This window comes from Orycteropus afer, unplaced genomic scaffold (genome assembly GCF_000298275.1).
Source record: "Orycteropus afer afer isolate SDZICR_OR568_19922 unplaced genomic scaffold, OryAfe1.0 scaffold00493, whole genome shotgun sequence".
NCBI lineage: Eukaryota > Metazoa > Chordata > Mammalia > Tubulidentata > Orycteropodidae > Orycteropus > Orycteropus afer.
In genome coordinates, this window is record NW_006922080.1 from 131,773 (window position 1) to 158,327 (window position 26,555).

General features: G+C 46.5%; 1 protein-coding gene across 1 annotated transcript; it reads left to right on the plus strand.

The window, feature by feature from the left end:
- On the plus strand, positions 1-26,118 carry ADAMTS8 (ADAM metallopeptidase with thrombospondin type 1 motif 8). Its single transcript, XM_007955175.1, has 9 exons — positions 1-741; positions 9,450-9,689; positions 11,086-11,221; positions 12,500-12,667; positions 13,830-14,131; positions 16,398-16,581; positions 20,384-20,556; positions 20,676-20,851; positions 25,548-26,118. Exons 1-9 carry the CDS (start codon positions 1-3, stop codon positions 26,116-26,118), a joined length of 2,691 nt encoding a protein of 896 aa, XP_007953366.1.
- Positions 26,119-26,555: the final 437 nt, after the last annotated feature.

Here is a 26,555-nt window from a genome sequence, read left to right on the forward strand (position 1 = left end):
ATGCCCCCCGCGCCCGCCGCATCGGGCTTGGTGCCGCCCCTATGGGTGAGGCTGCTGTTGCTACTGCTGTCGCCCCTGGCCTGCGGCGCTCCAATCCCGCGCCGCCCCGGGACGCCGGCAGCTGAGCTGGTGGTGCCCACGCGGTGGCCGGGAGACGAGGGCAAGCTGGCGCTCCACCTGTCGGCCTTTGGCAGGGGCTTCGTGCTGCGCTTGACACCAGATGCAAGCTTTCTCGCGCCAGGCTTCAAGATCCAGCACCTCGGGGCGTCCGGAGGGCCAGCCGGAGGCGAGGAGAGGCTGCGCGACTGCTTCTTCTCAGGCACCGTGGACGGCGAGCCCGGGTCGCTGGCGGCAGTCAGCTTGTGCCGCGGCCTGAGCGGCTCCTTCATACTGGCGGGCGAGGAGTTCACCATTCAGCCGCAGGGCACTGGGCGCTCGCTCAGCCAGCCGCACCGCCTGCAGCGCTGGGGGCCCATCTCCGCAGACGTCCGCCCCCGCCCTCGGGCCCCCGAGAGGGAGGTGGAGTGGGGAGAGGGGTTGAGGACGGAGAACGAAGACTATGAGCCTGAGAAGGAAGAGGAGGAAGAGGGGGCAGAAGAAGAGGCAGACGGCGCCAGCGAGCTCTCACTCTCTCTGGGGGCCACCAGTAGGACCAAGCGGTTTGTGTCAGAGGCTCGCTTCGTGGAGACATTGCTGGTGGCTGATGCGTCCATGGCTGCCTTCTATGGGGCCGATCTGCAGGTAAGACTCCTAGAGCCTTTCCCAGTCACTTCGCCTTGAGGTCCCTAGACGTCTCCCGGAGTCTTCAAATTCGTCCCTTCTCATTCTCTCGGGGGGGGGGGGGGACCTTCACTTTCCTGACCCTCCCAAGCTAATCCCAAACAGGTTCCCTCCTTTCTAAGAAAGCGCCCTGACTCTATACCTGACCTATCTCGCCCATCCCCAATGCCCCTTCCAATGTAGAATGAATGTTATGGTGCATCCTCTCTGCTTCCCTCTCTGACCCCTGCATTTTAAATCCCTGGTAGCACTCAGCAGACTGAGCTGAATGGCGGTTTGAAAGCACCAGAGGCACCTGTCTCTCCCAACAGAATTTTAAAATAGACCTTTTGGAAGAAGTATCAACATTGCTCCCCTTTCCTCAGCCCTCTCTTGTCTCCACATCCCCAAAGGGAAGGGAGCTGGGATGAAAAGATGTGGCTGTTTCATTCCCTTTAGGAGCTGCACTGAGGTGGCCATCAGTAAAAGACATTGTTTGGAGGGGTTTGAACCTGGAAGGGGACTGCTCAACCTTCTGTGCACCCATCTGGTTCTGATCAAGGGGCATGGGCTATCTTGCCAACCTGGCCCACAGCCCTGGCAGACCACAGCTTTGCGAGCATCCAACAGAAGAAGGGAGGGAAGTAGAACTTCTGCCTGGGGGCTCAGCCCTGGAAACTGAAGCTTCAGTGGAAAAGGGGGAAGAAGGAGAGGAAGTTAACTCTTTCAGTGAATGTTTCTGATAGAGCCAGCACTGTACTTGATCCATCCCAGCTGTTCTTGGCTGAATCCCAGCTTTCTACAGAGCTAGGGCAGAACAACAATTCTAACTGGATTCGAGGATGGGGTAGACTCAGCAGGAGGTATCTGTGTCACCCTAAGCCCCATTACCTCTCCCAAGGACCCCAGTGAAGTGTAAGGTTTTCCTTCTCATGGGGAGCAGAGAACCTGAGATACGCCAGGTAGAAAAGAACTGATCTGCCCAGAGGAACATAGTTCTCTGGAATAGGGATCCAGGCAGCCACTGCAGTGCAGGTAGCACTTTGTCAATGATGGCATCCCTGGCTGGGGACTCAGCATCACCTATGCTGGATAGTCTGGACAAAGAGGCAGTCTGTGCATCTGTTTATCACTCCATCTTTCCCACGCAGTAGTCACTGAGAGATGCACTTTCGATGGAAAGGAATAGGAAACTCTTGGGCATAAGAGGTCTCTCTGACTACTTCTCTGCACAGGTTGTTTTAACCTCAGCAGCTATAAAGAAACTAAAACCAAACTCACTGGTGCAGATTTGGATCCAGCTGATAGCAACCCCTCCTTGAGTTTCCTAGGCAGTATCACTACGGAAGTAGATTGTCCAATCTTCGTTCTGAGTGGCTGGTGGATTTGAACCACCAGCCTTCTGGTTAGCAGTCAAATGCCTTAGGCACTAGGCTACCAGAGCTCCTTCAACAGGCATACGTCCATGCTATTCCCTTCTCCCAGGGCACTACAAGAGCTTCAAGGCAGCTCTGAGACATTAGGCAACCTGCCCCATAAGCTTTAGGTCTATATTGATTTAGTATTTGTTTTTCTTGCCACCACCTGCTTTCTCCTTCCTCAAACAAATACTTGGGAAGATGGCAGAAGAGGAGTGAGGAGAGGGCTTTCCCATCTCATGTAAGACTGCAGGACTCAGCTTCCTAGAGGTCTCACGGGAAAGGCCGAGGTACATTCATGCAAACCAAGAACTGAAATGCTGGGTCCCTCTCCCACACACAGACCAGTTTCTGACAAGCCTAAAAACTAATGATAGGAAAGCCAATGAAAAAGGGGGAAGTGGCAGAAAGTCATTGTGTTTCAGTCTTTAGAGCCAAAATGTCCTCGGTAAACCCTTCCCATCATCTCACTCTTTCAACTCATCACCTAGACACTTGAGATACTGATTATGTGCCTCAAGGACATACTTGGCATCTGCAGACATTACAGCTGCCTAGAGGCAGACATGCTTTGGGGCTGGGCTCCAGGATTCCCAGTCCAATGAAGCAGCAATTAGGCTGTCCTGGCCTTTAAGGCTCAGGTTTGCTACATCCAAGAAGCTACGCTTCTCTGTAGCAGAGCTGCCCAGGAGCACTTCCATCCTTGTGTGGCCCAAAGCTTGACCACCTAGCTCATGACTGCCCCGTTCCCTGCCCCCTCCACATGTACCCATTTCTGGCCCATTCACAGTCACACACAGACACCTCTGCATTCAGCTAGCCAACATGGATTGGGAGAACTTACCAAGAACAGGCATCAGCACTTCTCCCTAAAGAAGTTTTAGGTCCTAAAACTCTCTCAGCTGGATCAGCTACTCCACACCCACTTGCATCTTGATTTTGTTAGGTGTGACCCACCTCCACTCCTCATGTCACCATGTTGAGGTGGGAGAAGGGTTAGGCACAGTTGTTCCTATGATCACCCAGTGGCCTCTCTAATCTGATGTTCTCATCACCTGTGGAGACAATACAATATAGGCTTGAACTTTGTATCCCACTTCCCTGGGTTTCCTGAAACTAGTCCATGAGCTCAGCAGAAAGAATGAAAATCAAATTCTGGTGCCTCAAGTGGCTGATACACGGTCCTACCTACATCCACCATGTCCAAATACAAAACAGTCTTTTATCTGTAACTTTCTAAAGAGCCTCCTGGAGACTTTATTCACACAAATGGAAGGCATTTATAGTGTACTAGCCACTGGGGCGGGGGTGGGGGGTTGCTATATGATGATGAAAAGGGACTTCAAGCCCTTTATGGATTGGGTTTCCTCATCTCTAAAGTAAAACAACTGAGTAAAGTCAGCTATTTTACTCTAAGCATCTGTGAGGCTGCTCATGTTGGGCTGGTCTCCTTGAAGACCCACCATTCTGTGAGGAAGTCACTCTCTTTGTGTGTACAATTTACAGAGTGATTTTATAATCTCATTGCTTTAGTAGAAATACCTGTGAGGGAGGCAGGGCTCATTGGGAAAGAAAGTAAGGCTCACAGAGTTTTCATGACTTTCCCAAGGTCACATGGCTGGTAAATGGCAACAATGAGTCTGTAGCCCAAGCCTTCTGGACTCTGAATTTAGTGTCTTGTTGTTGTATGTGATGGCCTCTTCATCATAAGGAAGGTCTGTGCTTTATGACTCTGTTTACCCTCTGCCACTTGCCTTTGTTTTGGGAATGAGCCATTAAATCCAGTAGTCAAATGACATCTAGCCACCTTCAGGACTTAGGGAAAGAATTAGCCATGCTTTAGTCTATTATCACTGCTAAAAGTCAATGACATCTTCCAGAACACCAGAACAAATGAATTCACTTAATTTCTTGACAAAAGGGGGCTGCCTTCCACCTTCTTATCTAGTTTCAGAGTTAAGGAGCTCAGACAAAGGGGCTTTTGGAAAGAAGGGGACTACCTCAGAAGACGCTGAGGTGCCACAGCTGATTTTAACCCTGAATAAAACTAGAGAAGGAAGGATATGAGGCCAGGCTGGGCTGAACCTCCTGCTCAGTCTAGGAAGTCTGTCCTACTGTTGGCTCAGCCCTAAGCTGAACTTATGAATTTTCCTCCTAGCAGAAAAGATCCTAGGAGTGGCACTTATCTTCCCCAATTCGGACCAGAAGATTCCCAAGATGTCAGGCTACTAGGGAGTGATCTCAGGGAAAGGCCAAGTTACAGCCATTTAGTCTCCCCTTGCCTGTATCTTCTGGGGAAAATGTTTCACACAAGCCCAAATACTAAAATATACCCTAGTGTGCCCAACATAGTCTCAGTTTATGCCCGTTCTGGCATTATTATTAATAGCACCTTCTTTCACTCTCAAAAGTGTCCTGGTTTGAATGATAAATTACGTAGTCACCCTATCCAGAACAGATGCATGCCTCATTAGCTCTATAGCTACCGAAGTCTTAATGGGTGAAAGACAAGTGTTATTATACACATGTGAATTGTGTTCTGCCCACTGGCCAAAGAATAAGTCTTTCCCATTCCTTGTGTCTGCCGTAATCAGAATGATCAAAGATGTGAAGTATTTCCCAAGGAAAACATTTTAATATCACCACTTCCCTTTCTTCCCCAGAGGCATGACTTTTGCTTGCTTGCTTGCTTGTTTTGGTTTTGCTGTGGCTCTACTGCTGTTTTCCTTACAGCAGCACGGATAGGTCACAGTCAGTGTGGTGATTAAGAGCATAGACTTTGGCGGGACATAGAAATAACTGAGTGGCTTCGAGCAAGTTGCCTATTTATCTGGATCTCTGTTTCTTCATCAGCAAAGTGGGAACAGTTATACCAAAGACCTGGCATGGTCTTGAGGATGTAATGAAATATAGAAAGCACCCAGAAGCAGGTGTCCTGGCACATAGTTGTGTGCAATCAAGTCCATTCTGATTCATAGCAACCCTGTAGGATAGAGTAGAACTGCCCCATAGGGTTTCCTAGGCTACAATTTTTATGGGAGCAGATTGCCAGGTCTTTTCTTCAGCAGAGCCACTGATGGGTTCAGATTGACAACCTATCAGCTAGCAACCAAGCACTTTAGCCATTGCACATGGTAGGAGCTTAAAAAAAAAAGAAAAAAAAAAAAAAAAACATCGCTTTTATTGTAGTTGCCTTCGACAACAAGAACCATGTGTCAATGTGCAAGCCAGTGTGCTCATGTGCCATCAGAGTGCTAGCCTCTATCATTTCAACTTCAGAGCCCTGCATTGCAGAGATACCTCCCTTTGGAGCTTGCTTTGACTCAGGGTGTTTAAGGCTGACTACTTGTGGTTCTGCATAAAACCCTTCTCTGGTAAGGTGACATGTCTCTTTGCTGTTTTGAGAATGAGGAGGGGTGAAGGATAATACCCCTGCAGTCTCCTACTTTTCTCTCATCACGTCTCTCCTATTCCACTGCTTCTGCCCCACCTCCTCTCAGCACTATCTTGGGCCCTAGAGAGACTCCAAGAAGGAAAAGTCATGGCACTAGCTATTGAAGTCAGAGAGTTTCCATGTTGTCATTCTCCCTACCTGTCTCTCTCCCAGGTGCACTGCAAGGAAAAATGGTGGGACCTACAGTGTAAAGAGAAAACAAACAAAGCATCATGGATAAAAGTTGTAGCAGGAGAAAGTACTGTGGGGAATGTGCTTGGTCCAGGTCCCATGTCCCCAGATACCTACCATAGTTGGCTCTGGCTACCACAAGAGTTCTGTGGGAAGAGTCCCCTTGCTTGTATCTCAAATAATCCAAGAAGGTTATATCCCAGCCTACCTGGCTGTAGTGTTTTTCTCTTTTCCAGATCCTGGGGGCCCCAACAGAGGAGGAAACTCCTGAAAAATGCTGTGCCTTTCCCTAAAGAGAATTAAGGATGTGAGGTTCCCAAGTTATTCAAGATTAGGATTGCTTGACCACCCCTAGCTGGACTGATACTGGGCACCCACCAATCTGACATGAATTTTAGAGATTGTCGCCTCACAGTCTTTAGCCAGCAGCCTGCACTTGTGTGATGAGCAGGGAGGTATAAATAGATACCAGATGGTGGAGCAAGTGATCTGACCTTTTCCTTGACCAGCTCTGTGCCTGCTTCCATGATGAATGGAAGCCAGGCCTGCACTTTTGGCCCAGGGGCTTGGCCCAGATCAGTGGCTCACAGAAGTGTAGCTACCTATCCCACCCAGGTTCAGTGGCTCCTTTCCTCTAGTGAACTATAAAATGCACTGCAAACACTAGGCATTCCTGCTACTGCCTCAAAAGAGCTCACTGCGGCGAAGATGTGGGAGATGGCAGTGCTTCTATTCTTTCAAAGCTCCCAGAGACAAAGGAGGGTAGTAGAGGAAAAGGGAACCGAGGTTTGAAAATTTAAAAGGAACTCTGCACCACAGTCCTGGCAGTCCTCTTGCAATGCAAATTATCTTCTGAGATAGTCAACAGCCATACCAAAGACAAAAAAAAAAAAACTAGATGCCATCGTGTGAGTTCTGACTCATGGCAACTCCCTGTGTGTCAGAGTAGAACTGTGTTTCATAAAATTTTCATGGCTGTGACCTTTGGGAAGTAGACCACCAAGTCTTTCTTCTGAGGTACGTCAGGATGGACTCAACCCTCCAACTTTTCAGTTGGCAGCCAAGTACTTAATCAGTTGTACCACCCAGGGACTCCTTCAGCAACCATAATGGCCTTTAACATGTCCTCAAGTCCTACCCATTGCCTTGAAGCAAAATGGTCCTCAAGCCAGCTGAGCCTGACAGTTCTACAGCCTCTGGAGACGACTACCTGAACTACAAGACAGGAACATCTCTGAAAATCTAAGTGCCTTAAAATTGCCATTGTTGAGACACTCCTCCTGGTGTCTTACCTCTCCTTCATGCAGCAATTTTGCTCATTTCCCTTTGGTTGTCACTCAGGACAGGGAGTTGCATTGCCTTTTACTCAAGTGTGTTGCCTGAGAGTCTCTGTCTGATCTTCCCTACTTTAGAACCCAGCACTTTCTTTCATCTCAGGTCTTCAGTACCCATGCTGAGCCTTCTTAGACTCATGCTTAGCAGCTGGCATCTCTTGTCTTCACACTCTCTTTCTAAGCCATTGCCTTGCCTTGTTGTCAGATTGTGAAACTGAGGCTAAATAGGAGAAATCTTGTGAGGACAGTTGCAGGTTGCCTCAGAAAAAATTCCAGAGGTTGACCCCAGGCCAAACAGACCCTCTCCCTTCCTAAGGCAAGAGCCCAGGAGCCTCTTTCTGTTCTTGGAAGCAATGCAGACTTGGCCAGGAATTGGTTTCAGCCAGCTACTATTCCTAAGCCCTCACCCCCAGTTGCATAATGACCTGATTGCTTTTTTTTCCCCTCAGGAATCCAACTCCAGGAGCAAATGCCAAGTTTCAGCTTTGCTGATAAGATGTGTACATCAGCTAGAACATAGCTAGAGTTCTTGACATGCTAAGTAAACTGCTAGCCCCTGTTTGTAAGGCTAACAAAACACCTGGCTTCTTGCCTGTCAGGTGAATAGACAGTTCCCATTCACAAATAATGGGCATTGTCTGGAACTCCCACACATGGCCTAACCCAATAGAATGTCCCTCTCTTATCATTCCTTCCTTTCCTCTTCCCCACCCCCACGCCCCACACACACACCTCCAGAACACAAGAAAGAAAAAAAGGACAATAGGAGGCAGAGAGACAAAGCAGGAAAGTGGTAGCTCAACTGGCCACACCCCTGGGGGAAGGCACTACCCAGCTCTGCCTCTGTGTCTCCTCTTTGCACAATATTCCAAGAAGGCCCACCTCAAGAGGTCCCTGAGGTAGGAGAGTGAAGTCCAATCTGGACTTTTCTCAAAACCTTGAAATCCAGAATGGGAGCAGTTGGCAGCCATAGGACCAAGCAGATAGGACCAAGGCCAAGCAGTGATCTAGACTACCTCAGCAGGAGGGTATGGGTGAACAAGAGAACAGGAAGCATTTGTGAGCCTCAGCACCTGGGTCTCATCACAAAAAAAAAGAAAAAACCAACTGCTGTCAAGTCAGTTCTGACTCATAGTAACCCCTTGTTGTCAGAACTATGCTCCACAATGTTTTCAGTGGCTGCTTTTTCAGAACTAGACTGCCAGGCCTTTCTTCTGATGCACCTCTAGGTGGGTTTGAACCTCCAATCTTTAGGTTCATAGCTGAGTGCTTAACAGTTTGCATTATCCGTGGACTATCTTGGGGTTTGACTAGGTCCATGGATTCTTTCAAGCCCCAGGGCATCCAGGCAGAAGCCAGAAGGCTAAGCACTAGGAAAAGTAGTGGGAAAAGCATAGACTTACAAGGCAAACACACCTGGGCAGGCATCCTTGCTCTTTGGCCTCTGTGACCACAGACAAGTTATGTCACTTGTGTGAACCTCCACTTCCTCATTCATAGCATGGGGACCACAGCACCAACTTCACAGAGTATTGTGAGTAACATATGTAAAGTAACTGGGCAGACCCAGTGTGCAGGATAGCTTTGATAGCAGTGAGCTTCAGAGCAGAGCATACACAGTTAACAATTCCCAGCTGCTCCCTCATCCTGAAGACTAGCAGTTACTTCAACAGACATCAGGAAAATATTCAGCTGGATTCTAAGAGGGAAATTCTACTAACCTTGAGCACTCAGATAATTGCTTCTGGGCTGAAACTAAGGAGGGACTGGCGTCTGTTGGCAGGGAGACAATTGGTGTCAAGGTTAAGGCATAAAGCATTGTAGTCCAACAGAACTTCCTGTGCTGATGGAAATGTTCTATCTTCACAGTCCATTATGATAGTCACTAACCATATATGGCTGTTGACACACTTGACACGTGGCTGGTGTGACTGAGTAATTTCAATTTTATTTCAGTTTAATTAATTTAGACTGAAATAGCACCCAATGGTCAGTGGCTATGGTATGAGACAGCACAGGTCTAGATGTTTAATGCACAAGCTTTGGAGCTGGGTTCAAATTCAGGCCCTACACTTACTTGCTTTGTGATCTTTAGCAAATTACTGAGCCTCAGTTTTCTCATATGTCAAATGAAGGGACATAATGCCAAGGTCTAGAAGTTTGGGTAAATCTTGCACAAGGTATTACATATGAAGTGCTCAGCACAGTGGTTGGCATGCACGTGACCACTGCCCCTAACAGGAAGTGATGGCAGTGGGCAAGCAAGGAGCCATAGATCTTATCCATCTCTTACCTGTCCCTCCTCCTCAACAGAACCACGTCCTGACTCTGATGTCTGTGGCAGCTCGTATCTACAAGCACCCCAGCATCAGGAATGCCATCAACCTGATGGTGGTGAAAGTTCTGATAGTGGAAGATGAAAACTGGGGCCCGGAGGTGTCTGACAATGGTGGGCTTACCCTGCGCAACTTCTGCAGCTGGCAACGGCATTTCAACCAGCCCAGCGACCGCCACCCAGAGCACTATGACACAGCTGTCCTGCTCACCAGACAGGTCTGTGGCCTGGAAACAGGGGAGGAAGGGAGACACATGGGAGGATCAAAGGAAGGACCACTGAGCCTGCCCTTACATGGGAAATGTCTGCCCACTGGCCCCAGCTGGATGCCAGAAGCCTCAAGAGAGGAATGATGAGGAGGAGGTCATGAGGACAGGAATCAGAGTGTGAGGTATTTGTAACAGAAGGAGAAGAAACTTATAAGGGCTCTTTTCCAAAAGTTTGTGACCAGCTGTCTGCTGAGGTCATAGCAAGAGGAAATGGGCTTAAACTGCCAAGTAAGAGCTTTGAAGTTGGAATTAAGCAAGGAGTTCCATCTCCACTGGTTGTTAAACACAGGGGCAGGTAAGCAAGGGGGTTCTCCTCAACATTTCCTCAAAATTAGGACAGTTGCTGGTCTACCTGGCTTAATTTAAATGGAGAGCTCCCTGAAGGCAAGAGAATATAGTAATATGTGTCAGGCCCTGTTCACTCCATGAAGCCCCACAGCAACCCCATTTTACATCTGGGAAAACTGAAGCATAAAGAGACCCCCATGGCTAAATGGCAAAGCCCTCATTCAAGCCAAGTCCAGCTTGCTGCAAGTCTGTGTTCTTATCTACAATGCCATCCTGGCTCTGAGAACCAACTTTTGAAGCCCTTCAAGCCCTAGGACATAGCTAACATAGAGAAACAGGGAAGTCCTTACTTGAGTGGCCTCTGCAAAAAAATAGTGAGTTAGGCTTTAAAAATTCTCTTTGACTCAGGAACAGAAATAGGAAGATTTTCTGTTCTGTATCACTCAGAAATCCATCTTTATAGTCTGTGTGTGTGTATGCATGTGTGTGTGTGTGTGTGTGTTTTCGGGGGGAGTTAACAAAAATGAATTTCATGGGTTACTCTCCAAGTCAGAAAAACAGGAGAATGGATGAGTTGGTTTGACCAAAGACCACAATCAAAACACAAAAATACCCGTAGTGCTGGTTGAACATCCAGACATGTTGAATTCTACTGCTGCTTCTCCCACCTTAATTGTAGTAGTTGTTGTTGTTGTTATGTGCTGTTGAGTCAGACCTGACTCAGAGCAACCCCTCCTTGGGTTTCCAAGGCAGTATCACTACGGAAGTAGATTGCCCATCTTCCTTCCGAGGAGTGGCTGGTGGGTTTGAACCGCCAGCCTTCTGGTTAGCAGTCAAGTGCCTTAGCCACTATGCTACCAGAGCTCCCACCTTAAAAAAAAAAAAAAAGTTTAATAACATAGATGACACCCAAGCTAATGTCTTATGGAATGTCCAAATATGAAGTTCCTTGTTTATGGGCATTGGCACTTCCCTCCATTCTCCTATGGCTGGATGCCTGCCCACACATATCCTCATGCTCTCACTTGCTCTCTCACTATCTCTCTCCACCAAGCAGAATTTCTGTGGGAAGGAGGGTATGTGTGACACCCTGGGTGTGGCGGACATTGGCACAATCTGCGACCCCAACAAGAGCTGCTCTGTGATCGAGGATGAGGGACTCCAGGCAGCCTACACGCTGGCCCATGAGCTAGGTAAGATTTGCCAGGCCAAAGCCTCCTTTATCATCACAGGTAACTGCCTTTTCCAAATCCGAGTTACCCAGGTTCTAAACAACATGCAGCCCTCACTCTTAGCCATTATACCCTCATAATTTTGACAGAGTGCCTGTCTGTATATAGATCCTGTGCTTGATGTTGCACAGAGGGAACGGATGTAACTCTCCGCCTACCCTGAGCTCACAGCCAAAATAGCAAGATGTTGTCCTGGAGCTTTCTGAAAGATCACCTGGAAAATGGCAAAATATGAAACAAATGCTTGAGTAAAGCTGTGCTGCTATGTACTAGCTAAGCAGTAAGGGTTTCTTGGAAGATCAGTGTAAGGAGAGTGTCATGTAAGAGAGCAAATAGTAGAGTTGAGTGTGAATTTAGGACAGGCTGAGACAGAAAGTAAGGGGATATCAGGGTCCTCGGTAAGGAGCTCTGGTGCCACTGTGATTAAGGCATTCAGCTGCTAACCAGAAGGTTGACAGTTCAAACCCACCAGCTGCTCCATGGGAGAAAGGTGAGGCAGTCTGCTTCCATAAAGATTCACAGCTTTGGAAACCCTATGTGGTCTCTAAGAGTCAGAATCAACTCAATAACACTGGGTTTGGGGTTTTTTTGATAGGGTTCCTCAGTAATCCAAGCAAGCTTCCTGGAAGAGAAAAGCCTGAAAGAAAAATTATAAGGGAGTGAGAGGCAACCTTTCCCATGAAGACCTGGTGACTGGTTGGCACTTCAGTGATAGCAGGCTAGCTCTTTCAGGGAGTCTCTGGATGGTGCAAACAGTTACAATATTCAGCTGCTAACTAAAGGTTAGCAGTTTGGGTTCAGCCTCAGGAGCTCTGGTGGTGCAGTGCCTATGGCATTTGACTGCTAACCAGAAGGCTGACAGTTCAAACCTACCAGTTCAAACCACCTCAGAAAGAAGGTTAGGCAATCCACTTTCATAGTGATACCAGCTCAGAATCCCAAGGGGGGGTCACTATGAGTTGGATCCAACTCAACGGCAGTGAGGTTTTTTTGAGAGGTGCCTCAGAAGAAAAGCCTGGTGATCTACTTCCAACATATCAACCATTGAAAACCCTATGGAGCACAGTTCTACTGTGACACACAGGTGGTAGCCATGAGTTGAGATCAACTCATTGAAAACTGGTTTAGTTTATTAGTTTTGCTGTCTCCTACACAAAGCTGGGCCCTGCAGTAAGCATGCAATCAATGTAGGACATGCTCGAGAGGAGCAGTGGAGAACCAAGTCTCTGTCCTCCTCAGGGCACGTCCTCAGCATGCCCCACGATGACTCTAAGCCCTGTGAGCGGCTCTTTGGGCCCATGGACAAGCATCACATGATGGCACCACTCTTTGTCCACCTCAACAAGACGCTGCCCTGGTCTCCCTGCAGTGCCATGTACATCACAGAGTTCCTGGACGGTGGCCATGGTAAACATTCCCCAGACTTCCCACTCCCCTCCACTGCCAGCTATTGAGCTCTGGCCCTGGTTGGCACCTCTGCTGACTCAGGAAAATACTTCCACAGTGCCTTATCACAACACCTTAAAACTTAAAAAAGAATTCAGAGATAGGTCCCTCTCCAGCCACTGTGTTGGGGCATTCTAACCATCCCCCCAAAGCATGCTCCCCTTTCCCCATCTTCCAGCAGCCTGATCTGGGCTATCTAGAAGGTCATTAGTCACAAAGCTAAGTGTAATTGGTCTGAGAAGATCATCTGGAGGAGGTGGGTTTGAACAGACCTTGAAGAAATAGCAGAAGGATGGGTAGTACAGTGGAGAGAAGAAAACATTCTAGGCTGGAGTGATAGATTATGCGATAACCCAGAAGTGGCAATGTGCCTGCAAACAACTGTGGGACAGCAAGGAGTGACTAAGGGTGGGGAAGTGGTTTGTCTGCATACAATAGTTTGAATTGTTGAGTAAAACAGAGAAAACAAGACTTATTCTTTGTTCTTCCCATTGAAGACAGATACACATATGCAGAAATATGAGACAATCCAGAAATCAATATTTTGGGTTTATTTTGCACAGCAAGATTCTAGAAGCAGATTTACATCCCCAATTATAGCATGATTTGGATTAATGTGGAGTCCCTAGAGGGTGCAAACGGTTAAATGCTCAACTACAACTGAAAAGTTAGCAGTTCAAACGCACTCTGAGGTGCTTCAAGATGCAATATGCTTCTGAAAGGTCACAGCCTTAAAAATGCTATGGAGCAGTTCTACTCTGCATACAGGGGTTGGCTATGAGTCAGAATTCACTTGATAGCCACTGGTTTGGTTTGAAGTTTTTAGATTAATATTACCATTAGCTGCATTTCTTTAGAGTGTACTGAATGGTCAGGGAAAAATGCACCCTAGATGTTGTGGATAATAGAAGAAAGTCAATCCTAAAAAAAAATTGCTACCAAAAATAAAAAATTGGGTAAGCTCTGTAGATAATTGACTATGGGCAGTTTTTAGATTGAGATCAAGGGAACTGATATCTAGGCCTTCCATCCTATTAGTATGAATTCCAGTGTGATGTGGAAGGCTCCAGAGAGAGGCAGATCCTGCCCTGTATTCTCATCTTTTGTTTCCTCCATCTCTCAGGAGATTGCCTCCTAGATGCCCCCACCTCAGCGTTGCCCCTCCCGACAGACCTCCCAGGCCGCAGGACCCTGTATACATTGGACCAACAATGCAAGCAGATCTTTGGGCTGGGCTTCCGCCACTGCCCCAACACCTCCGCACAGGACATCTGTGCCCAGCTCTGGTGCCATGCTGAGGGCACTGAGCCCCTGTGCCACACCAAGAATGGCAGCCTGCCCTGGGCAGATGGGACACCCTGTGGGCCTGGTCACCGCTGCTGGGATGGTGGCTGTCTGCCAGAGGAGGAAGTGGAAAAGCCCCAGGTGAACAGCAGCCAAGGGGTGAGGGGCAGTGGTGGGGAGGGAGTCTGTTTTCAAGGAGGAAACACTTGCAACTCAGGAACTAAGGGATTTGGGGCCATGCTGCAAGATGTGACTCCATCATCACATCACCAGTATTTTAAAAAACAAACCAAAGGTTATTTATCCAAAAGATTTGAGTCTATACTCCTAGTCAAAAGAATGATGCTACCATTCTTCCAGGCATTTTGGGAACTCCCCCCTTGAAAATACTTGGGAGTTGACTTTAAGATTTGGTGTTGGAAACCTGATGGAAAACTCTGGCACAAAGACTGGAACATGGGCCCTCAATAAGTGGAAGCCATTATTAACTCTGTTATTAACATATAAGCATAACAGCAAAAAGGAACATTAAATTAAAGGCTGAAAAAAGTATTCATATCCTACCCATGTGGGAGCTGAGTTGCTAAGGAAAGATGGAGGGTGGTCAGGAGACTGGGAGTAATTGGGGTGGATTCCATACTCAAGGTGGTGGAGAGGAGAAGGAATGAGAGCTGCCTCTGACCAGGCAGAGAAAGTTGGCCCAGTACAAAATCAACTTGCAAGACATACAGTGGAGGGTGTAAAATGATTTGCATCTCTGTCCTTCTCCTAATACTCCACATGTGAGGCTGATCAAATTTCTCTACCCAAATAATTGAGCCATCACTATGAAACAGTATCCTGCTAGTTTCCCAGGCTAGTCCCAACCCAGCATGAATTTCCAGGGTGGGCTGGCACTCCAGAGGCCTGGCCTCAGTAGGATGTCTTCTGAACTGAGCCCCAGGAGCCTGCATGGGCACAGTAAACCACGGTCTCCTTCTATACACTTCTTCTAAGCCTGAACTGGGGCAAAGTTCATCCTCAGCCCCCTCCCCATGTCCCTCCCTATCAACCACAAGGCTCATCTGCTAGGTGCCTACCCACTCCTCACCCAGTAGTCTCAGCAGTAGAGCCATACCACGTACAGGAGGGAGGTTGACATGGAATGATATGATACATTTTGATGGCGAGAAGGCAGATCATAAAATATTATATATGTAAGAGGATCATATTGTTAAGAAAACATCTTTATGATTATATATTCATAGAAAAATTATAAAAGGATAGTGACAAATCATGCCAATGGTTTTTATCTGGGTGGTGATATTTTTAAAAAATGTTATTTTGTTTTTATAGTTTTCTGTGTTTTTCACTTTTTATATGAGGAAGTCTTATTTTTTAATTGTTTTGTTGTGAAAATATATATAACAAAACATTGGCATTCAACATTTTTATATGTACAATTCAGTGATCACATTTGCAATTCATTTGATTACATTCACCATGTTAGGAAGTATTACATTTATAATTTTTAACAAATCATTTTCATTTTGAAAAATATATGAATCTACTAAGGCCAGAGCTTTGTTCTCATAGGTCAGTTGTAAAATTGGAAGCAACTCTGTTTATTTACCCAGAATTATCCAATCACTGGACCTAGTAGCTGGTAGACTAGTGGCAAAACCTCCCAGTGATTACTTCTTTAGGCCAGGGTTTCTCACTCTTGACATTTGGGGCTGGGGAAGTCCTATTATGGGGGGTTGTTCTATGCATTATAGGTTGTTTAGCAGTATCCCTGTCTCCTATGCCCTAGATGCCAGTAGCACACTCCCTCCCCTGCTGTAACAACCAAAACGTCACCAAACCAAACCAAACCCACTGCCATCAAGTTGGATCTGACTCACAGCGACCCCTCCTTGGGTTTCCAAGGCGGTATCACTACAGAAGTAGATTCCCAACCTTCCTTCCAAGGAGTGGCTGGTGGGTTTGAACCACCAGCCTTCTGGTTAGCAGTCAATTGCCCTAAGTACTATGCCACCAGAGCTCCAGACATTGCCAAATATCCCAAGGGGGACAAAAGCAGCCCTGATTGAAAAAAACTACATGAGATCCAGCCTCACTCCAGTAAAAGAGTTTCATTCATTCATTCATTCAGCCAATATGATATTGAGCACCTTAGTAAGAACAAGGACTGTTTGATCACTCCAGAGTCAGCAATCAGTAACTCCCGCACAGTCTTGATATCACAAAGCCCATGGCTAAGGAGGCCACACAGTCATTGAACAAGTAATTGGGCATTTGACTGGACTCTTTGCACCAAGATGAGAATAACTAGCTGAAGAAATCAGGGCAGTGGCCACTTGATTATGCAGAGAACTGATGCCTCCTCGCCTCTGCTCCTGAGTCAGTGTGATGTTGTATGTTGCAGGCTGTGGTGGATGGAGTCTGGGCCCCATGGGGACCCTGGGGAGAATGTTCCCGCACCTGCGGAGGAGGAGTTCAGTTTTCATATCGTGAGTGCAAGGACCCTGAGCCTCAGAACGGAGGAAGATACTGCCTGGGTCGGAGAGCTAAGTACCAGTCATGCCACACAGAGGAATGCCCACCTGATGGTAATGGCCACTCACAGCAACACCTGCCAAAGCAGCTGCAGTGTTGCTGTGATAAATACCCAAAGGAGGAGTAGGATGGGTCTCCCAAAGTGCAGAATTTTGCTATGATCCATATAAAAATGGGTGCTGCAAGGCACTAAGGATAGGGGCAACCCTTAGGGACCCCAGACAGCTCTCATTGTATGAGAGAGCCTGAGAAAGTCAAGGAGAGAAAGTGCTCTTGTCTTCCAAATGTAGAGACAGAGGATGCCACTCCCAAAGTTATGCAGGAAGGGCATTTGCAGAGGGGCTAGTGTCTAGGATAATAATCTGCCTGGAGGCATCTGAATCCTCATCTGAGTGTAGAATGGAAGCATTTTCCAAAGCAAGTTCAGAGCCAAACCTTTGACATCGTTCCAGCCAACATTCAGCCCAGGGTGGTGGGAGGATTTCTGAATCTGATTCCTATGCACATTCCTTCTGAGAAGAGTTGCCCATCTTCCCTTGGAGCCATGGCAACTGCCCTACTGAACCTTCCCAGGAGATAGTCCTACCTCTACCATCCCATGGAATATTCCTACCCCAAGTACCTTCTAGTAAGCACACACATTAACTTAGAAGCAGTAGGGGTAGCAGAATAGTTTGCAAGAGGGACTCATTAGACATTTTTTCCTTCTCATCCCTTCCAGCTCCCCTTTATGCAGCTCCAGGAAGTATTGGCAGGCATGAAAAGACAAGCAGAGCCTTAAGAGAGATTCATTCAAGTACAGAGACAAACTGGCATTGGGTTGGTGTCTAACACGGGAATCTGTAGGCTTTTCAGTTTTGTAACATGGAAAGGATCAGCAGTAGCATGAAGCTCCAGAAACTTTGCCCTGGAATTGTGAGAGTTTGCCTAGCATCCCAGATGACATGTGCCTAGTCCTTTGAGCAAGATAGGGATGGTATAAATGAATACAAGGTAGAAGATAGGCATGGACAATAGGTGACATCATGATTCCAGATGCATCAGGATCAGCCACTTCAATCAACAAGTGTTTTGTTTTTTTTTTTTAATTTCATCTTGGGTATCTAGACTTGTGATAGATATTATAAATGACATAAAAGATGTACAAAGCATGGTCTTTGTCCTCAAGAAGCTTGTAATATAATTAGAGACAGAAGCCCCTTTACACAGCAAGTAAGGCTTAACTATGTGGCACCAAAAAACAAAAAACCCCTTTCTGTCTAGGTGATTCCAACTCATAGTGACCCAATAGGACATATTAGAATTGCCCCAAAGGGTTTCCAAAGCTGTAAATCTTTATGGAAGCAGACTGCCATATCTTTTTCACCATAGAGCAACTAGAAGTTCCAAACTGCCAACCCTTTGGTTGGCAGCCAAGTGCTTTAGCCATTGTGCCACCAGGGATCCTATATAGCACAGACCCTAGATTTAAAAGGCATTCAGAAAAAGGAAAAGCCTGAGTTAGTCAGAAGTTTCAAGGGGGAGTTAAAACTAAGCAGGACCTAGAAGGATAGAGAAGGTGGAGAAGTATGAGGAGGGCATTCTGGGATGGAGGGAAAGGTTTAAGAAGGGTATTAGCTCAGAGACCCTGGGTAATGCAAGCAATTAACCTCCTTGGCTGTTATCCAAAAGATTGGCAGTTTAAGTCCACCCCAAAGCACCTCAGAAGAAAGGCTTGGCAATTTAACTTCTGAAAAATCAGCCATTGAACACCCTATAGAGTACATGTCTACTTTGGCACACATGAGGTTACCATGAGTCACAATCAACTCAACAGCAACTGTTTTTGCAGTTTGTTTGTTTATTTATCATTCGTTCAGGTGGAGTAAAGCAGAATGTAGTAGCATTTCAAGGCTGGACAATAAAGGTTCTTGAAAGTTAGAAATAGTATTTGGAAGTTCTTGTCCTGGATGTCTATCAGGTCACTTGATGAGCTTTTCAAATACAGAGGCCCAGAGCACATCTCAGATGTCCTGAATCAGAATATCCAACCATCTATGTTTTGAAAAACCTCCACAGATCATTCAGAGGCACAGCTGGAGTTGAGAACCTCTGCAGTAAGAGTGTGTTTAATTATAGAATTGTGAACCAAAAACCCAAGTCTTATTTCAGACAGACTGATCTGGAAGCAGCTTGCAGCAAGATTGAAAAGAAGTCAGACTGTAGTTAAGAGGCTGGGCACTACGTCCTATGTGAAGTCATGAGGATTGCCTTGTAAGAGTGGACTAAGATGGTAAGAGTGGGATCAATTTTAATTTATAAATTGTCCTCAGTATACATAGGATTTAGTGACAGATTGGAAAGAATTATTGTTGTTAGGTGCCATCGAGTTGATTCCAACTCAAGGTGACCCTGTGTGACAGAGTAGAACTGCTTCATAGGGTTTTCTTGGCTGTAAACTTTACAGAGGCAGATTGCCAGGTCTTTCTCCCACGAAGCTCATGGGTGGGTTGGAACCACCAACCTTTTAGTTAGGAGTCAAGAACTTAACCATCTGTGCCACCTACAGATGTTTAAAAATTTTAGAAGACATCAGAGATTCCAGTCTTGAACTGGAATAATGGTAAACCAAAACCAAACCCACTGCCATCAGGTTGATTCTGACCCATAGCTACCCTAGAGGACAGAGTAGAATTGCCCCATATGGTTTCCAAGGCTGTAAATCTTTACAGAAGCAGACTACCTCATCTTTCTCCCAAAAGCAGCTGGTGGGTTTGAATCACTGACCTATTGGTTAGCGCCAAACGCTTTAGCCACTATGCTGCCAGAGCTCCTTTTCAAATAATTGTAGTATCCCCTAATGAAAATGAAACCAGTTAGTGGAGAAACCATATGGTTTGGGGTCTTGCTAAGTTGGAGGAAATAGCAGTACGTACAAATAGAGTTCCTCATTTAAAAAAAAAAATGTCATTGCATCATCTCCAACTCATAATTATCCCATGTGTGTCAGAGTAGAACTCTACTACATAGGGTTTTCAGAGGCTGATTTTTGGAAAGTAGGTCACCAGGCCTTTCTTCTGAGGTACCTCTGAGTAGACTCAAACTTCTAACTTTTCAGTTAGCAGCTGAGCACATTAACCATTTGCATCAGCCAGTGGTCCAGTTCTCCCTTAGACATCCAGAGTTAGAGAAAATGGGGTCTAGGGGCAGGAGCAGAGCTAAAGGTGCAGATTTGAGAGTCTTTGGCCACATGTTCAGTGTCACCAAGGAAATCAAGATAGAGCATGATGAACAGAGGCCAAAAATACCACTCCATGCATCATTCTGTGCCTTCTGGCGTACTGAATTGCTCCCTATGCCCACACAACTTTATTTATCTGTATAACGGAGTTAATGTCTTTCTCAGAAAATTCCAGAAAACTCACCACTGAGGCTCTATGTCTCCTTTTCTTGTCCCTTTGAGGAAGAGTCACACCTGGATCTAGGTTAGGGTGTGTCCAGGGAAGTTGGGTCCAGATGACCCTGGATGCTTGGACTGGATCCAAAACCAAGAGAAGGAAAGGTGCCCTGAGTCCAGGCTCTTCTCCTCTTGGGTCCTTCCTGCTTTTCTTTACCCTATACCTGCTTCAAAGAGCTCTGGTAGCATAGTGCCTAAGGCACTTGACTGCTAACCAGAAGGCTGGCGGTTCAAACCCACCAGCCACTCCTCGGAAGATGGGGCAATCTACCTCTGTAGTGATACTGCCTCGGAAACCCAAGGAGGGGTCACTATGAGTCAGGTCTGACTCGACGGCACATAACAATAACAACAACGACAACATACCTGCTTTAAGAAGGTGTATTACTTCTTTCTGTCTTGTCTCTTCTTCTTCTTAGGGAAAAGCTTCAGGGAGCAGCAGTGTGAGAAGTACAATGCCTACAATTATACTGACATGGATGGGAATCTCCTGCAGTGGGTCCCCAAGTATGCAGGGGTGTCGCCCCGGGACCGCTGCAAGCTGTTCTGCCGAGCCCGAGGGAGGAGCGAGTTCAAAGTGTTTGAGGCCAAAGTAAGACTCCTCCTGGAACTAAGATCCAGAGGAAGGAAGGAAGGCCACTGTCCTCAGCTACATGAGGGCTGCTTCTGCACTCACCAACACCCTCTCTAATCTTTCTTACCCCACTCCAGGTAATCGATGGCACCCTCTGTGGGCCAGAGACGCTGGCCATTTGTGTCCGTGGCCAGTGCGTCAAGGCTGGCTGTGACCATGTGGTGGACTCACCTAGGAAGCTGGACAAGTGCGGGGTGTGTGGAGGCAAAGGCAACTCATGCAGGAAGGTCTCTGGTTCACTCAACCCCTCCAAGTGAGTTCCCCCAGTAGTTCCATTCCTAGGTTGAAGATCATAATGGCTAAGAACACTGGCTTTGGAATCAGATAGGCCTAAGTTTGAATTGTGGTTGCCCTTATTAGCTATGTAATTTAAACCTCTGAGCTTCAGTTTCTTTACAAAATATTGACAGTCATTTTTGTTTAGAGTCATTGTAAGAATTTCATGAGATGGAATGCATATGTTGTTGTTGTTGTTATGTGCCGTCAAATCAGACCCGACTCATAGCTACCCCTCCTTGGGTTTCCGAGGCAGTATCACTACAGAAAGTAGATTGCCCCATCTTCCTTCCGAGGAGTGGCTGGTGGGTTTGAACCGCCAGCCTTCTGGTTAGCAGTCAAGTGCCTTAGCCACTATGCTACCAGAGCTCCCTGGAATGCATATAGCACTTGGCATACAATCCATGGAAAGGACTCATCCTGAGAGCTGTTGTTTTCATTAGGGCTAAAGACCACATGGGTCAACTGATAGGGCTGAATCAGTTGGCAATGGGCTGCTGAGTATGCTAGCCCTTTGTGCAGAAAGCAGCTCTTCCAAGCCTGTTTTGGAAAAGACAGCTCAGCCTACACCTGGCAAGTCCTGTCCTTTGTGTGATCGATCTTCAGAGAAGAAGGTGCAATGAAGGGGCCTCAGCGGCCTCAGTGCTTTGATGAGTCTCAGAACTCCAGGTGCTTTTCTCAGATCTTCCTTTCCTTCCTTCATTTAGCCCCTAGTATTTTCCAAAGTACTTTCACTTCCTAAAATAATTCTGTACGATGGTAAGGGTAATAATATTATCATTTTACAGATGAAGAAACTAAGGCACAAAAGATAAAGTGATTCTTCTGGGGTTCCATGAATAGCTAATGACAGAACCAGAAGGAAAACTCAGTTCTTAACTCCTGGACCACTTTTTTTGGTCGTTTCATGGAACTTCTTTCTTTTTTTAAACATTTTATTATCATTTGGGTGAAAGTTTACAGAGCAAATTGGTTTTCCATTCAACTGTTCATACACATTTCACTTTGTGACATTGAATGCAGTCCATACAATGTAACAGCACTCTTCTCATTTCCTCCCTGTGGTTACCATTTCCATTTGTTCTTTCCAACCCATTCCTGCCTTCTGAACTTTATTCCTGGGCAAATGCTGCCCTTTTGATCTTGTAGTTTTAATTGTTCTAAGGAGTGCATACCTCCCTGGTGTTATTGCCTAAGGCATTTATGGCAGTTACGTTTGTGTGTCAACTTGGCTGGGCCTAGTTGAGTGGCTGGGCAGCTGAACATAGTTATTCCCCATGGTGAGATTGGTAATTAACTCCATGGTGGAATCTATTGGAGCAGCTGAGTAGCTGCTTTGGTTATGTGGTCTGCTTCCCATATATAAGAAGCAGCTTTGGGAATGGTCTCCAGCTTATGGCACGCTCGGACCCTGCATGTAGCTGTGTCGTTGTTCAGCAGCCTGCCATGCTCTCTCGACCTTGGGACTTACTATGGACTTAAATTACTGGCCTGCCATGTGGTTTGGTAACATCGGGACTGTGCCTGTTTGTCGACCTTGGGATTGTTAGCCTCAGCAGCCAGTAACCGCCTGAGTGAAGAGATGCTTCTAGTTTCAGTGGGCCAGGAGCAAGAGGCAGAGCTGAAGCCAAAGGTCGAGGGGCTTTCACACAGCCCCTAGAGCCTGGCACTTTCAAATTTGACTTAAAGCCTCCAAATTATAAGAATAAACTCCTGTTTGTTAAGGCCATGCCATTTGTGGTATATTTCTTGTCAGAGCAGTACTAGGTAACCAGAACAGCATTTGACTACTAACCAGAAGGCTAGCAGTTCAAACCCACCAGTCACTCCTTGGAAGGAAGGTTGAGCAATCCACTTCCATAGTGATAGATACCGCCTCAGAAACCCAAGGAGGGGTCACTATGAGTCAGGTCCGGCTCAACAGCAGTGAGTTTGTTTGTTTGTTGTTTATAGGCCAGTCTACTGTTTGGCTGGAAGTTGAGCCACAGAGATGAGTTCAGTTCCAGGCCTGAAGGGTAACTAAGGGCCATATACTCTCAGGGGTTCCACCAGTCTCCATCAGACTTGTAAACCTGATCTTTATTTTATGATTTTGAGTTTTGTTCCACATTTTTCTCCCACTCTATCCAGGATCTATTGTGTTCTTTTTCAGAGTGGTTGGCAATAGTAGCTGGACACCATCTAGTTCTTCTGATCTCAGGGTCTTGGAGGCTGAGGTTCATGTGATCCACTTGTACTAGTTGTTTCCATGTGTCTTTGATTTTTTTCACTCTTCTTTGCTCTCGATGAGGAGAGACCAATAATTGTACCTTAGACGGTCACTTGCAAGCTTTTAAAACCCCACCCAGTTGCTACTCACCAAAGTAGGATGTAGAACATTGTCTTTGTGGACTACATTATGCCATTTGATATTAATGTCCCTCATATCTATGGTCCTGAGCCCCCAGGGCCAGAGACTTCCCGAAAGAAGTTTGATAATGGCTAAGAAGTTTTCATAATTTTGCCCCATTTGCTCTACTATATATATGGATTTTTTTATATAGCACATATAAATATGTATATAGAAATATCATTTGCCAAACCTACATGTGGTTGTGCATATAGTCCCATGAACTTACCCATACCTGATCATCTTGCCTGTCTACTTATAGATTAATGTTTTGTGCAGCTTCTTGAATAGTAAAAGCAAGGCTAGGTGTCTTATGGGAGCTTTGGTGCCTTAGTGCCTAAGGCATTTGACTGCTAACCAGAAGGCTGGTGGTTCAAACCCACCAGCCACTCCTCAGAAGGAAGACTGGGCAATCTACTTCGGTAGAGATACCGCCTTGGAAACTGAAGGGAGGGGTCACTATGAGTTGAAATCCACTTGACGGCAGTGAGGTTTATTTGTTTTTGTTTGTTTGTTTGTTTGTTTTTTGTTTTTTTGAGCTGTCTTATGTGGTCCACACTCTACCACTCTGGCATCTGGTACATATATTTGTCCTTCTAGGGGCTACATAAGCCCCCACCCCTCCTTCCACTCTTCTCACCTGCAGTCCTTCAGGGTTCTTTTCGAAAGTAGTTATTTTTCAAAAACGCTGAAGGACTGTAGATGAGAAGAGTAGGAGGAGGGGTAGGGCTCATGTAGCCCCCAGAAGGACAAATATATGTACCAGGTGCCAGAGTGGTAGAGTGTGGACCATATCTGGAGGAGCTCTGGTAGCATAGTGCCTAAGGCACTTGACTGCTAACCAGAAGGCTGGTGATTCAAACCCACCAGCCACTTCTTGGAAAGAAGGTTGGGCAATCTACTTACGTAGTGATACTGCCTCAGAAACCCAAGGAGGGGTTGCTATGAGTTGGGTCTGACTCAACGGCACATAACAACAACAATAACATCCTACCTGGGGTACACTTATCCCCACCCTGTCCCTTTCGTGCACTCTCTCTCTCTCTCTCTCTTTCTCTCTCTCTCCCTCCTTCCCTCCATCCCTCCATCCCTCCCTCCCTCTCATATCACATTGGGTCACACAACAGAATCTGCCTACAGAAGACAAATTGGGAGACTTCAAATTTAAACCCAAAGTGAGAGAGGAAAATAAAAAGAAAGCCTGGTTTATCCAGATACTGGATCTCTCAGCTTAATTCCTCTTGGCCATCAAACATATGGGCCTGTGGGTACTTTCACAGCTGCTCGGGATAAGCATCTAGCCCCAAATGGGAATAAGGCAAGAACAAAAAACCTGTGTGAATGCCTTCCTCAATACTCTTCACTTTCTTCCCACCCTATGTAGCCTAGATACTTTTCCCCCACATTAAACACTATGCCTACAATAGAGGGAAAACATTTCCCGAGAGAGCATTCTATCAGTTCAGAAGCACACAGCTCGTGGTGTGCTAACCACACCCAGCAGAAGGTTCTCTGCAGCCAGTTTGTTCTCCCTATTTCCTGCCCTAGGGCCATTTAACCAGATGGAAACCATCCAATACTAGGAGCTGACTGATTCAAAAAGCTGGAATGCAATTGCCATAGTCTGTTTTAGTCTAGAAGCTCTGCTGAACAGCTTTCAGCAGAGCTTCTAGACTAAAACAGACTAAGAAGAAATGCTTGGTAATCTACAACTGAAAATTAGCCATTGAAAAGCCCAGGAATCACAATGGTCTGATCCCGTTGTGCCTCGGGTCACCATGAGTCAGGGGGCCGACTTGGTAGCAGCTAACAAAAACAGGGTTCTGGAAGGGGTCTGTAGAAGAGATTATTCCATGTGGGTTTTAGCTCTATGGGTAGAGGTGGCTAAGCAAAACTTTATACCAGTGCAAGAAACTAAATGTACTTAAGATCTCCTTTCAGTAAAGAGGTGGAGAGTCTGGCATTACAAATGCAGATCTTCAAATGCCTCTGGGCTTTCTTCCTCTCTGTGCTAATGTCTAGATCCACATATATAAACTCCTCAACCCAAACATTTGAAATAGAGTTGCCAAATGAAATAAAAGCCCTTGAAAACCCCAATGTACAAAACATTCCTATCTGCCTCAGCAGGTAATTTTATTTAGCTTTGGAACCAACTATATAATTATTTGCTGATTGTTTCTGTCCCAGCCCCAGCTATGAGCATGCTAACTCCCTGAGGCACCATTATGACCCATACTATGTAACCTCTGCTTCTAAAGATGCCTTTCTGTTCCTATCATAGTTATGGCTATAATGACATCGTCACCATCCCAGCTGGTGCCACTAACATTGATGTGAAACAGCGGAGTCTCCCAGGGGTGCAGAACGATGGCAACTACCTGGCTTTGAAGACCTCTGATGGGCGATACTTGCTCAATGGAAACCTGGCTATCTCTGCCATGGAGCAAGACATCTTGATTAAGGGGACCATTCTTAAGTACAGTGGCTCCATTGCCACCCTGGAACGGTTGCAGAGCTTCCGGCCCCTGCCTGAACCTCTGACTGTCCAGCTCCTGACAGTTCCTGGTGAGCTCTTTCCCCCCAAAGTCAAGTATACCTTTTTCGTTCCTAATGATGTGAACTTCAGCATGGACAACAGCAAGGAGAGAGCCACCACCAATGTCATCCAGCCCCTGCTTAATGCACAGTGGGTCCTGGGGGAGTGGTCTGAGTGCTCCAGGACCTGTGGGGCTGGCTGGCAGCGGCGGACTGTGGAGTGCTGGGACCCTTCTGGCCAGACTTCAGCCAGCTGCAACAAGGCTCTGAAACCTGAGGAGGCCAAGCCCTGTGGAAGCCAATCATGCCCCCTGTGAAACAGGGGGCAGGGACCAGCATGTTCATGGACTTGGGGCACAAGGATACAGACAAGGATCCCCACCATGGCAATCCTACATATCAAAATGGTATGACTGGTTGCCCAGGCCTTGCATTGCCACAGCCCCTTGGGTACTGCATGAACTCATAAGGAGGAGGAGGAGAGGGGACAAACATGACAGATCCTAAAGGGGCTATCTAGTCAATTGGACCTTGCTTGGGTTCATATACAAAGCATAGGTTAAAAGATAAAAAGTACATTTACTGATTGAAACAAGAGACTCTGAGTGCCTGCTTGCAAAGGACTAGCCAAGTTTAATGGGAAAAAAAAAACTTTTCTATTTGGATTCCCCGGTAAATAACCTACCTCAGAGGGGAAAAAATTAGTAAAAGAGAAGTATGGGGAGGGGAGCCCTGTGGTGATTTTCAGAGTGCA